A 12,837-nucleotide genomic window follows, 5' to 3' on the forward strand; every position below is an offset into this window, starting at 1 on the left:
TAATAGGTTATAAGATGCTTACTTTCTTCCCATTCCAGGTACGATATATGTTCTATATGTGATCATCATTTTATAATCAGAAAGATAATTTATGGAAAGCAATAACATTCAAGTCTCCCATATAATTTTTCCAATTCTCCTGTCTATTAGCATTTAGCCCACCATAATGACAACGTATTTCAGAGGGAAGGGGAAAATGTGATGTTTAAAATTTAAGCTATAAAATAAAATGCTTGTCCTGATCAGATCTGGGAAACATTTTTAACCTGTCAGACTTTTGTCTGCACAGACACAAAAATAGATGGATCTTATTAGTTGGACCAGTATCCCTAGGGGTGCCCATGTGATGTGAGGGCAGCAGTGGAGCACGGCAGTTAGGAGAGCAGGTTTTCGGGTACACCCTCCTCCACTTGCTGGCTGTGGTGTCTTAGGTTTGTTCCTTAACTTCTCTGAGATCATGTTTCCTAAATTAGGATTAATAACGGTGTCAATCTCAGAGAGTGATTCAGAGGCTAAAATGGAATAATGTGCAGAAAGTGCTTAGCACACTGCCTAGCACACAGTAAGCCTAGCACACAGTAAGTGCTCAATAAATGTTCACCGTGACAATACATATTTGAACACAATATCCTCAATTCTACACCCCAAAGACAGGATACAACTATTTTCAACATTTCTAACCACAAAATAGTCTCCAGAACAGAAAAGTGACAAGTTCAGCAAATCCTTTGGTGCTACTCTCAGTTCATTGGAGAAGAAAATGCATGTGTGAAAGGTCAAACGCATTTGGACACAGGCCACAGTAGGCTCTATGGTTGTGTACTGGTTGTGTACTGTTTGTCTGCCCTCCACACAGTGTCCAAGAAGGGACACTTTGTACCCCCTTAAAGTCCACACTTAACACTGCGCCTTCCACAGAGTGGGCTTCAATAAACATGTGTCAAACCCTCCAGGTTGGTATGCATTTCATTCCTTTCCCCTACAGCTGTTCTTTTCCACGGGAAACAAAAAAGCAACAAGAATAAGCTAAACAGGGGAAACGATATGAAATAATTCACAGCAGCACTTCAGATAATTTTCCCCGGCAGCCCCAAATCTTACGCGTGTATGTTATCTAGCATTGCAAAATAAGTTTCCCTAATACTTTCACATGAGACTCTCTTCATTTCTTCACAGCTGTGGGAGCAGTCAGAGAAAGAGGGGGATGAATGGTGGCCTGGGAGGGTCAGTGAGAACACAGCACTGGTGGGCTCCGATTATCTGTTTGGTGTTTCCTCCCTGGGAATCCCAGGCATGGGGAGCAGGTGGTGGCGGGAGGAGGAGGGAACTGGGCCTAGAAGGGAGCACACATGCAGCCTGGTCAGTGCCAAGTTAAGTCTTAAAGGTTCATCTCCACAACCCAATCTATTGTGGACAGTTTTTAAGGGATATGACCATTTCTTGATCTACTTTCTTGTCTACAGAGGAGCTTTTATAATGTCAAGCATGGGTGGATGTTTAATCAGTATTATGACCTGACACTCCTATTGCAATAACAGGCTCAGGAAATGAATTTAGCAAATGAACATTATTTTTCCAGGCATAGAAATCCAAACATGAAATTTGCCTGATGGAAAGAAGGCTCAGAAATGTTGGCGTATACTGATAACGTTGACTTAACCTGATATCTTGTTGCACACTATTTTTGAAACTTGTTCTGATTTTGCAGGATCCGGTGGCTTAACTTGCTTTTAGTGCCATGCTCCCATAAACAAACTTCAAGTTAGTTTACCTCGCATGCATGAAAGATGATTACCACCAGCGTTCTCTGTGCTGTATACTAGCTCCACGTTAGCAGTTTTACAGAGAACCAGGTTAACACAGCTTAAGTGGAAAACCCAGTCTTTAAGGAATCACTCAAAAAACAATTGTTTCCTGTGCAGGCTAGATGCTAAACATACAATGACAAGCAATAGGCATGCCACTCATTGCAAAGAACTTACTGCCTAGAAGATCTTTTTAATTAAAACAGAAAAACAATTTCAATGGTAGTTTGATATTGTGCTAAGTTAGCCAAGCTGAGCAACATTTTGCAGAGTTCCCTCCGCTGTACTGTTCCGTTTAGGGTTGGTGCTGGAGAAATCTGCATGAGTTTTGGAAGGCATACGTGAAACCACAGACTGACTGGCATGTTGGGTGCCAGGTTTGAGGCAGCTTGTGCACGGTGTCACTGACCAGCTGCACCACTGTGTTGGCAAAGGGCAGTACCAGGTTGATACGTCTTCAGATCCTGCCATATCTTCTTCAGTTTCTCCCATTCCTGGGCCAGGTGCATGCAAGCTCAGAGGTGAAGCACACAGCTTCTTCTGCAAGGCACCCACATCCACGATGCAGAGGCAGTGAGAGACAGACAGGGGTTCCAGTTTATCCCTGTTTTCCCCCATTTCATGTTTAGCTTTTCTTTTCAACTGCAGACCCTGCTGGCCTACAGTGACTTTAGGACCACACAGAAACCAAGGGGATAGCCTTACATAAACTTCTTCAGCAGCTCACACAGTTGTGTAAGCTCTAATTCCTATAGTAAATTTCTTATCTATATTTCTCATTGTGGTTCTGCTTCCCTGATTGAACCCGGAACCTTGAAGCCCTGAGAGAGATCAATTACCCACATTTTAGAAGCACAGGGGTTTTGAAGACAATATAGAGTTTATAAGCCTTTCAATGAAGAAATCGCTTCTAAAACATATTTGTGTAAGGAATATCACTGTTTGCCCCGTCTAAGCAATAGACAGATGTGCCAGCTCTCTTACTGAACACACGTATCTTCTTTGGCAAGTGTTAGTAGCAAAACTCCAAAAGACCAGCCCAAACCTTCTCTGTTCTTCCCCTCTCAAGCAAGCTTCCCTTTCCCCAGCTATTTTTTAGGGGAGGCATAAAGTAATGGCTATAGGATAGAATTCACAAAAGGAAGGATGGGATGTAGCCAAGATGGCAGAGTGAGAAGACACTGAACTCACCTTCTCCCAAAGGCACAACAAAATTGCAACTACTTACAGAGCAACTATCTATGAGAATGACCTGAAGACAGCAGAAAAGATTTCCCACAACTAGATATAAAGAAGGAACTACAATGAGATGGATGGGAGGGGCTAAGATGCAGTATACTCAGGACCCATACACCTGGGTCAGCAACCCAGAAGTGGGAAGAATATCACAATGGCAGAGGTCCTCCCCAAGGAGCAAGGGGTCCAAGCCGCACATTGGGCTCTCCAGCCCAGGATCCTGCATCAGGAAGATGGGCTCCCAGAAGTTCTGCTTTGGAAACCAGTGGGGCTTGTGTTCAGGAGAGCCAGAGAGCGTAGGAACCAGACTGCTCCTAAAGGGCATGTAGAAAATCTCACATACTCCAAGTCCCAGTGCAGAGGCAGTAGTTTAAAAGGAGCCTGGGTCAGACCTACTTGCTATTCTTGGAGAGCCTCTCAGAGAGGCAGAAGGCAACCGAGACTCCATCTGAGGATAAAGACACTGGTGGCAGCCATTTGGGGGAGTTCATTCTACAATGATGTCAGCACTGGCCAAGTGCCATTTTGGAATCCTCCTGATAGCCTATTAGTGCTGGGGGACTTACCTGCCCACCAGCACCAGCCCGTCACCCCCAAGGCTGCACAGCTAACTGCTTGGGGAAACTACCTATCCTCCAGTGGGCCCACAGCTACTCCATGAGGCAGAACCTCACAGCCTACCAAGTGGGAGCCAGCCCCGCCTCCCAGCAAACCCACAATAATTGGACCCGCTCCAACAGAGGGGGGCCCACAGCCCAGATGGGGGCACCCCTAGAGCATATAGCTCTGGTGACCAGAGGGAAGCATGCTGTTGGACCCCATAGGGCATCTCCTACATAAGGCCACTTCTCTAAGATCAGGAAATGTAACTGACCTACCTAATACATAGAAATAAACACAGAGAATTAGGCAAAATGAGGAGATAGAGGAGTATGTTCCAAATGAAGAAACAAGACAAAACCTCAGAAAGAGAACTAAATGAAGTCGAGATAAGCAATCAACCCAATAAATAGTTCAAGGTAATGATCACAAAGATGCCCAATGAACTCAGGAGAAGGATGGATGAACACAGCGAGCATTTTAACAAAGAGTTAGAAGATATAAAGAAGAACCAAACAAAGCTGAAGAATGCAATAACTGAAATGAAAAATATACTAGAAGGAATCAACAGTAGGTTAGATGACACAGAGGAATGGATCAGCAACCTGGAAGACAGAGTAGTGGAAATCACCCAAGCTGAACAGAAAAGAGAAAAAAAGAATTTAAAAAAATGAGGATAGTTTAAGAGACCTCTGGGACAACATCAAGTGTACTAACATTTCCAACATAGGAGTCCCAGGAGGAGAAGAGAAACAGAAAGGGGCAGAGAAGTAATAGCTAAAAACTCCCTTAACCTGGGGAAGGAAACAGATATCCAGGTCCAGGAATCCCAGAGAATCCCAAACAAAGCAAACCCAAAGAGGTCCACACCAAGACACAATGTAATTAAAATGACAAAAATTAAAGAAAAAAAGAGAATCTTAAAAACAGCAATAGCGGGCTTCCCTGGTGGCGCAGTGGTTGAGAGTCCGCCTGCCGATGCAGGGGACACGGGTTCGTGCCCCGATCTGGGAAGATCCCACATGCCACGGAGCAGCTGGGCCTGTGAGCCAAGGCCGCTGAGCCTGCACGTCCGGAGCCTGTGCTCCGCAACGGGAGAGGCCACAACAGTGAGAGGCCTGCGTACCGCAAAACAAACAAACAAACAAACAAAAAACAGCAATAGCTTGCTGGGGGAGAGGGAGGGGGAGTGGGTGGGGAGGGATGGATTGGGAATTTCGGATTAGCAAATGCAAACTATTATATATAGAATGGATAAACAACAAAGTCCTACTGTATAGCACAGGGAACTATATTCAATATCCTGTGATAAACCATAATGGAAAAGAATATGAAAAAGAACGTATATATATATACATATATGTATAACTGAATCACTTTGCTATAGAGCAAAAAGTAGCATAACATTGTAAATCAACTATACTTCAATAAAATAAATTTCTAAAAATATAGTAAAAAATTTAAAATAATAATAAAAAATAAAAGCAGCAAGAGAAAAGCAGCTAGTTATGTACAAGGGATATGATAATCAGCTGACTTTCAGCAGAAACTTGGCAGGCCAGAAGGGAGTAGCACTTTATATTCAAAGCAATGAAAGGAAAAAACGTACAACTGAGAATACTCTACCTGGCAAGGTTATTATTCAGATTTGAAGGACAGACAAAGAGTTTTACAGAGAAGCAAAAGCTAAAAGAATTCAGCACCACTAATCCAGCTTTACAAGAAATGTTCACAGGACTTCTCTTAGTGGAAAAGAAAAGGCCACAAGTAGAAATATGAAAATTATGAAAGGAAAAATCTCATTGGTAAAGGCAAACATAAACTAAAGGTAGTAGATCAACCACTTATAAAGCTAGTAGAAAGGCTAAAAGACAAAAGTAGCAAAATCATCTATATCCACAATAAGTAGTTAAGGGATACACAAAACAAAAAGATGTAAAATATGATGTCAAAAACATTAAATATAGCAGGGGGAGTAAAAATTCCGAGTTGTTAGAATATGTTTGAAATTAAGAGATCATCAACATATACATATATGGTAACCACAAACCAAAAACCTACAACAGATACACGTAGAAAAATAGAAAAGAATCTAAACATAACACTAAACAAAGTCATCAAATCACAATGAAAGACAGCAAAAGAAGAAAAAAAACAAAAAAGAACTACAAAAACAACCAGAAAACAATTAATGAAATGGCATTAAGTACATACCTATCAATAATTACTTTAAATGTAAATGGACAAAATGTTCCAATTAAAAGACATATTTGCCATCCTCACCCAAATTTCCAGCATTCAAAATAAATTCTTTCTTGAACACCTACAATGTACCAGGCTTGGGTTACATCAGGAAACAAAACAAAATCCCTGCCATCATGGTGCTTACATTCCAGTGACATGTTTGCCAAACTCAGCATGTTCAAACAGAAATGATTAACTTCCCCAACCCTTGCTCCTTTGCCTCTGCCTTCTATTGGGTTACCAATGGTAATGGTGTTACCATTCACCCAATGGCTTCTTTTCCATCTCACCCTCACAAGTTCCAAATCCTGTCAGGTTCACAACTTATCTCTGCTGTCAACACTCCCTGCTGCTCAGAGGACACCCAGCCCTCTGCTGTTGGACCCAGCCTCTACTATCAGACTTATCTTCTACTACACCCTGTGTTCCAGCTACATCCAACTGAACCCACCATTCAATCACTTCCATGACCCTTGTCCTACAGCATGTTTCTCCTCCTGCCTCAGCCCTCTCTCCTTTTCCTGGCCTGGTAAGTCCCTATCATCCTCTAAGGACTAGCTCAATTGACATGTCTTCTTGGAAGACTTCGTCTATTCAAGAAGACAGTTATTTGCTTCCTCCTCCAATTCAGTTATGATACTGTACAGATCTGCTTACCTGTTTGCACCCCCTTCAGACTGAGAACTCACTGAAGTCAAGGATCACACCGTCCATCTTGGACCACCCCAGTCAGCCCCTAGCACCATGCCTGGCACACAGGAGGTGCTTAAACAAACAGCTGTTCAATTTGGTAACCCTCTTGCATTAGAAGTAAAAGCCTCTTGCTCACCAGTGAGAATCCCTAATTCAGCAGAAAGCATTTTTCTCTTTCTAGGAACTGGAGGTGCTAGATTAAATAAGATAATCACTCACTTCACTTCTGGAGGCAACAGCCCGGTGCAGCGGGGTCAGCCACATGTTGTCCTTGGCATTCACACGAGCTCCTGGAACCAAACAGCACAGGTTAGAAGCATAATGCAATTCTGCTGATGTGAAGTCAGATGCTATTACTTGTGCTCTCGTTTGCCGGGTACAACCAACACATTTTGTTTTGTTTTTTCCTTTCTGTTAGTCATGTGCTTTCTAGCCACCAAACAAGGAGAAGACATTGAATGCAGTAGAAGGAGCAAGGTCAGGAGCTGAGGATGTCACAAGAATCGGGCCAAGACCAGATGAGAAATAACAGTGTCTCACTGGGTAGGAGATACAGTTGTAAGAAAGCTGAGATTCTCCAGAACTATAGAAATGTAGGTTCTGAAGAATGAAGAACTTTTCAGGGGTGTGTATGCGTGTGTGTGTGTGTGTGTGTGTGTGTGTGTGTGTGTGTGTGTGTGTTCGTGTTCCTGAATGTTATATTCCTGAATATAAAATATAGAATCATATACATTATTTTATTTTTAGTCATTAAGCGTATTTATCTCACAGGGCACACAACATCCTTCTTGGAAAACTGTTAGCGATGAGCAGCCTTCCAACAAGTGTATATTAGAGGCCAGTGAAGTTGAGTTCTGATGAGATTTGATCTGGGCTAAAGGGATTAGCAGAAATCCGTTTTATCCAAGAATCCCAATTATTTCTCTGGAACTAGCAAAATACTTTGGTAGGAAGAAGCCAGGTTCCATGGAGCTTTTGGACAGACACAACATGAAGCCTATGTAGGCTGCTCACGGCTCGCTCATACTATGGGGTGGGCATACAGGCTGACACAAGAGCCAGAGCCCGGTCATACTCAGGGAGGTGCCCGTGCTCAGCTCCCCGGGAGCCACATCACAATCACGGAGCAGAAGCTCCACAGGAACACATTCCCGGAAAGTAGAGTATGCCCTCCGCCCATGACACCTGCACAGTTCTCCATGCGTACACGTCCACCAAGCTACAACTGAACCACTACAACACCCAATATGAGCTTCCTTTTTTTGGAATCTGGATTTTGATCAGTCTTCTGGTCAGAGATGGAAAGTTTTATAAAAGGACTGCAAAAGGAGAGGAGGAGAAAATATCTATGATATCTTTGCAGATGTAATGAGAGGAGCCTGTTTCAGCCTTAGGACAACAAGGAAGGAAGCTCAAAGAAACTAGAAAGTAAGGCAGAGGAGGGGAAGTGCAAAGGAGGTGGCTCTGAGACAAGGGCCGAGAAAGTGAGTCAAGTGTAAGCAGAGGCTGACCAATCTCTGTGAGGCCAAGGCCAGCTGACAGCTAAAAAACAGGAACCGTGTTCAGAAAAGACAAAAAGGCAGCAGGAGACTTTCATGGATAAATGTGTGCTAGAAATTTAATTTAATCATAGAACTTACACTGTTTTTTCTCTTTAACTGAAGAAGAAATACCATCAACCATACTAGTGATAGAAAACAAGAACATAATAATCCCTAAAACAAAGAGAGAGAGTGTCTCTTCTCCCCTCATTCTGATTTCATTAGTTGGAGGTGGGACCAGGCACAGGTATTTTTAAAAAACTCCCCAGGACCCACGGTTATTGTAATAGGCTATTAAGATTGAGAGCCACCGGTAAATTGTTGCTTAGTTTATCAAGCTTAAAATTAGTTGAATCCTAATTCTACTAACTTCATCCAGGCAGCTTACCTGAAAAGGTTCAAGCCCCTTACATCAGTAAGAACCAAACAAAATCAGTTTGGTGGTGCTAAGACGCCAAGGCAGCAGACATCTCACTCCCCAGTAGCAGGATGTCCTGGGCTAAATGCTCTGGAGTGAAATGAATGAGGTCTGGGAAGGACAGTGGGATTCATGGTCAGAAGACCCAGATTTGATTCTGATTTCAGCACCTACTGGCCCAGCTACCAAAAGCCACTACTCTGTAAAATGAGGCTAACAACAACAACATAATAATACTTCTCTACCCACCTTATGAGGTGATTGGGAGAATCAAGTGAATTTGAAGGTGCTTTGTAAATTGCAAAGCACTAGAAAAATATTAGCAGTTCTTATTTCCAAATCCCCTCTAATGTCATATTTACTTCTAAATCTATGACTCAGGTCTTCAAGGAAGTGAGAGGCATATTCTTTGCCCAGGAAAGTAGGGGGAAGTCAAACATATAGATTTAAGAATGCAGGGCTTCCCTGGTGGCGCAGTGGTTGAGAGCCCGCCTGCCGATGCAGGGGACACGGGTTCGTGCCCTGGTCCGGGAAGATCCCACATGCCGCGGAGCGGCTGGGCCCGTGAGCCATGGCCGCTGGGCCTGCGCGTCCGGAGCCTGTGCTCCGCAACGGGAGAGGCCACAACAGTGAGAGGCCCGCGTACCACAAAAAAAAAAAAAGAATGCAAAGAACCATCACCTAGAGATTGCACAAACAGGTATCTTTTGAAGATTAAGAGAGACTCAGATGCTAGAGAATGCCAAGGAGGAGGAAACCCAGATGTAATTGAGAGCAGAAAATATTGTGAATTTTAAAACAAAATTTTCCCTACCAAAAAACAAATTTTAGCTTTCCTCTCCTAAGTCTTAGTTCCAAGGGAGCACCAGATGATTGTTACAAAGCCTACCTTTCTGGTTTAGAAACAAACAGTATTTATCCCTCAGGTCCTAGTATTTCTTCTTCCAACATTCAGCTATTCAACCCTTCTAAAATTACCCATCTTTTTGTCAGGCCTTTACCCGGGTCATAAATATGTCTATTTTACCATATTGTGCTTATACCTGCATATCAGAAGACGGACATTTTATTCTCTCTCATAACTCAAATGCATATTTGTTACTTAATCCTAGGCTGTTTCTTTGACACGTCACAAACATCACCCAGATTTCACGAAGACCTGGATTCAAGCCTCATTCCCTACCAGTAGAGATGGCTGTATCAGGGTGTCCCTTCAGATTCCCTGTCCACATTTAAGGGACTTCCGTGTCACGAAGTCAAATCAGTCACCTGAGATGAAGAACATCTGGCCATAAGTTCCCTCTGTTTCTGGGTTTGAATTTTCACCTGGCTGTCTGCATGATGTTCTTATCAACACTTTAGTACGTTTGTAGGAAGGAATGCTACATGGGACAGATTGATACCCACTATGGGTAGCATATCAGTTCTGCCTCAGAGCCTCTAAATCAGTGCTGCCCAATGGAAATATAATGTGAACCAAGTAACTGAAAATTTTCTAGTAACCACACTAAAAATGGTATAAAAAACAAGTAAACTAACTTCAGTAATACATTTTACTTACTTAACTCAATATATCCAAAATATTATCGTGTAATTGAATTTTTTAATTATTGAGATAATTTGCATTCTTTTTTTTATGCTAAAGCTTCAAAATCCCATGTGTATTTCACACTCACAACACATCTCCATTCAATCAGGCCACACTTCAAGTGTTCAACAGCCACAGCTGGAGTGTGGCTACCATACTGAACAGCGCAGCTCTAAATGCTAGGTGGCAGAGCCCAGGCTTGGCTACTCGTTTGCCTGAGTAGCTCTCTTCAGTTCTAAGGAGCTATGATTCTACCATTAGAGCTGTGAAACTGCTAAGAGCCGTGTTAAGAATGGCTAACGTGATCTGAACGCTGACTCTCTATACTAACGTACGTGTAATCCATTTAATAGGGAGATACTCTTATTATGCCAGTTTTATAGATGAGGGAACCAAGGCCATGAGAAATAACATGCTCCAGGTACCCAGCTAGGAAATGGTAGATTTGAACCCAGGTAGTCTGACTTCAAAGCCAAGCTCTAGGGCAGTGTGCCTCACTTCAAAACTAGCAACATTCACACAGCATTCAACTAACACTGATTGCATTTCCCTTCCATTTTCCCCATCTTTCTCTCCGGTCCTTAGAGTCACTCTTCTCTCCCTCTTTCTCCACTTTCATGTATATATTTTTCATACATATGTATATATTCCCCCGTGATTTCATTCCTCCTTTCTCATATTTTTCCTTCTAGTTCCAAACACCGGTTATAATAATATGGAACAGAAATATATATTTTGTTATTCATGGTCTTTCACAGAGTAAATATTGTGTATAAACTTAAAAAGCTAATGCAAGAAGAAGAAACCCAAATGGTAAGACACATGTGAAAAGATACTTCTCAAAATTCATCAGGGAGAAGCCAATGAAAGCAACATTAACAAAGCATATTGCACACATCAAACTGGGGGAAATTTTGAAGTGTGAAATGCCAAGAGTTAGCAAGGATATGGAGCAACAGGGAAACATAGATACAGATGGTGAGAGTGTGAATTGGTACAACCCCCTTTGGAAACAGGGTGGTGCTACCTAATAAAACTGATGATGTGTGTGCCCTAGAACCCAGCAATTCCACCCAATCATATACCCTAGAGAAACTCTCATACATGTACAAGAATATTCACTGAAGCATGTTTGTAACAGCAAGATATTGGGATCCCAAATGGTGATCAAGAGGAAAATGGAAAAATACACTGTGGTATATTTGTACAATGGAATGCTACACTGTCATGGAAAGGAACAGACTGAAGTTACATATATAAACATATGCACTTCAAAAACACAACATTGAATGAACAAATGAAGTTGCAGATTAATACCAACGGCTTAATACCAGTTACATAAAGTTTTTAAATTTACAAAAACAAAGCAATATGTTGTTTATAGATGCACAGATTGAAAAAAAAGTAATAAATATGGCTAAAGAAAACAACTACCAATTCTGGCTAGTGGTTGCCTCTAGGGAGGGAGGGTGTGAAAGGATAAGGAAAGGATACAATGGGCTTCAACTGTGTCTTCAATGCTTTACTGCCTTTTCAAAAAGATATAATGCAAGTATAGAAAAATCTTAAGATTTCTTAAAGCTTATATACATGGGTATTAATTACCTTATTCTCCATACTTTTCTATACATTTGAAATATTTTCTAATAAAATACTTTTTTTTTTAGATGTTGGGGGTAGGAGTTTTAGTAATTTATTTATTTATTTTTGCTGTGTTGGGTCTTCGTTTCAGTGTGAGGGCTTTCTCTAGTTGTGGCAAGCGGGGGCCACTCTTCATCGCGGTGTGCGGGCCTCTCACTATCGTGGCCTCTCTTGTTGCGGAGCACAAGCTCCGGACGCGCAGGCTCAGCGGCCATGGCTCACGGGCCTACTTGCTCCGCGGCATGTGGGATCTTCCCAAACCAGGGCTCGAACCCATGTCCTCTGCATTAGCAGGCAGATTCTCAACCACTGTGCCACCAGGGAAGCCCTAAAATACTTTTAAGAACGCTAGTACGCTTAAAGTTTTATGTCTCTTAATGAAAATGGTTCAGGGGGGATTAAGTTGCTTTTTCTTACACTACTGTTTTCTTGGTTAGTCGCCCTTCTTGTTAGAAAAATGACACTTTCATACAAAATGGCCCATTCATAGTCTCTTCCAGGACTTTCCTAAGGCTCACCCAAGGTGAGTAAGGAAAGACGAGTAAGAGCTGCTGTTGGATTTGCAGATGACCTCATTTGTACAGTCCATTTTGATAAGAAAATTTCAAGTTAACAACGTGTTATTTGCTGTCTTATTGTCATTTTTTTCTCATGCTGTCCTCTCCCCACAATCACTATCGCTGATCTCCCCAGCTGTTGAACAGAGGCAAGTCAGCACATGCAGGAAAGGCAGGACCTCAGAAATTTGTGCCTCTTGGGATGAAGATGGCGGAGTAGAAGGACGTGCACTCACTCCCTCTTGTGAGAGCACTGGAATCACAACTAACTGCTGAACAATCATAGACAGAAGACACTGGAACTCACCAAAAAAGATACCCCACATCCAAAGACAAAGGAGAAGCCGCAATGACACAACAGGAAAGGTGCAATCACAATAAAATCAAATCCCATAACTGCTGGGTGGGTGAGTCATAAACTGGAGAACAATTATACCACAGAAGTCCACCCACTACAGTGAGGGTTCTGAACCCCATGTCAGGCTTCCCAACCTGGCGATCCGGCAACAGGAGG

The 12,837-nt window shown here is 42.4% G+C and overlaps 1 protein-coding gene across 5 annotated transcripts in view; it reads right to left on the reverse strand.

The window, feature by feature from the left end:
* The window catches only part of ANKRD44 (ankyrin repeat domain 44), a 328,505-nt gene that overhangs the window by 142,269 nt on the left and 173,399 nt on the right, over positions 1-12,837 (reverse strand). For all 5 annotated transcript variants that reach the window (XM_049712129.1, XM_049712126.1, XM_049712125.1 and 2 more), the window contains exon 4: positions 6,798-6,868. In XM_049712129.1, coding sequence (XP_049568086.1) covers positions 6,798-6,868 — 71 coding nt within the window. The remainder of the gene's footprint in view (positions 1-6,797; positions 6,869-12,837) is intronic.

The sequence above is a fragment of the Orcinus orca genome, chromosome 7 (assembly GCF_937001465.1).
Source record: "Orcinus orca chromosome 7, mOrcOrc1.1, whole genome shotgun sequence".
NCBI classification, from domain to species: domain Eukaryota; kingdom Metazoa; phylum Chordata; class Mammalia; order Artiodactyla; family Delphinidae; genus Orcinus; species Orcinus orca.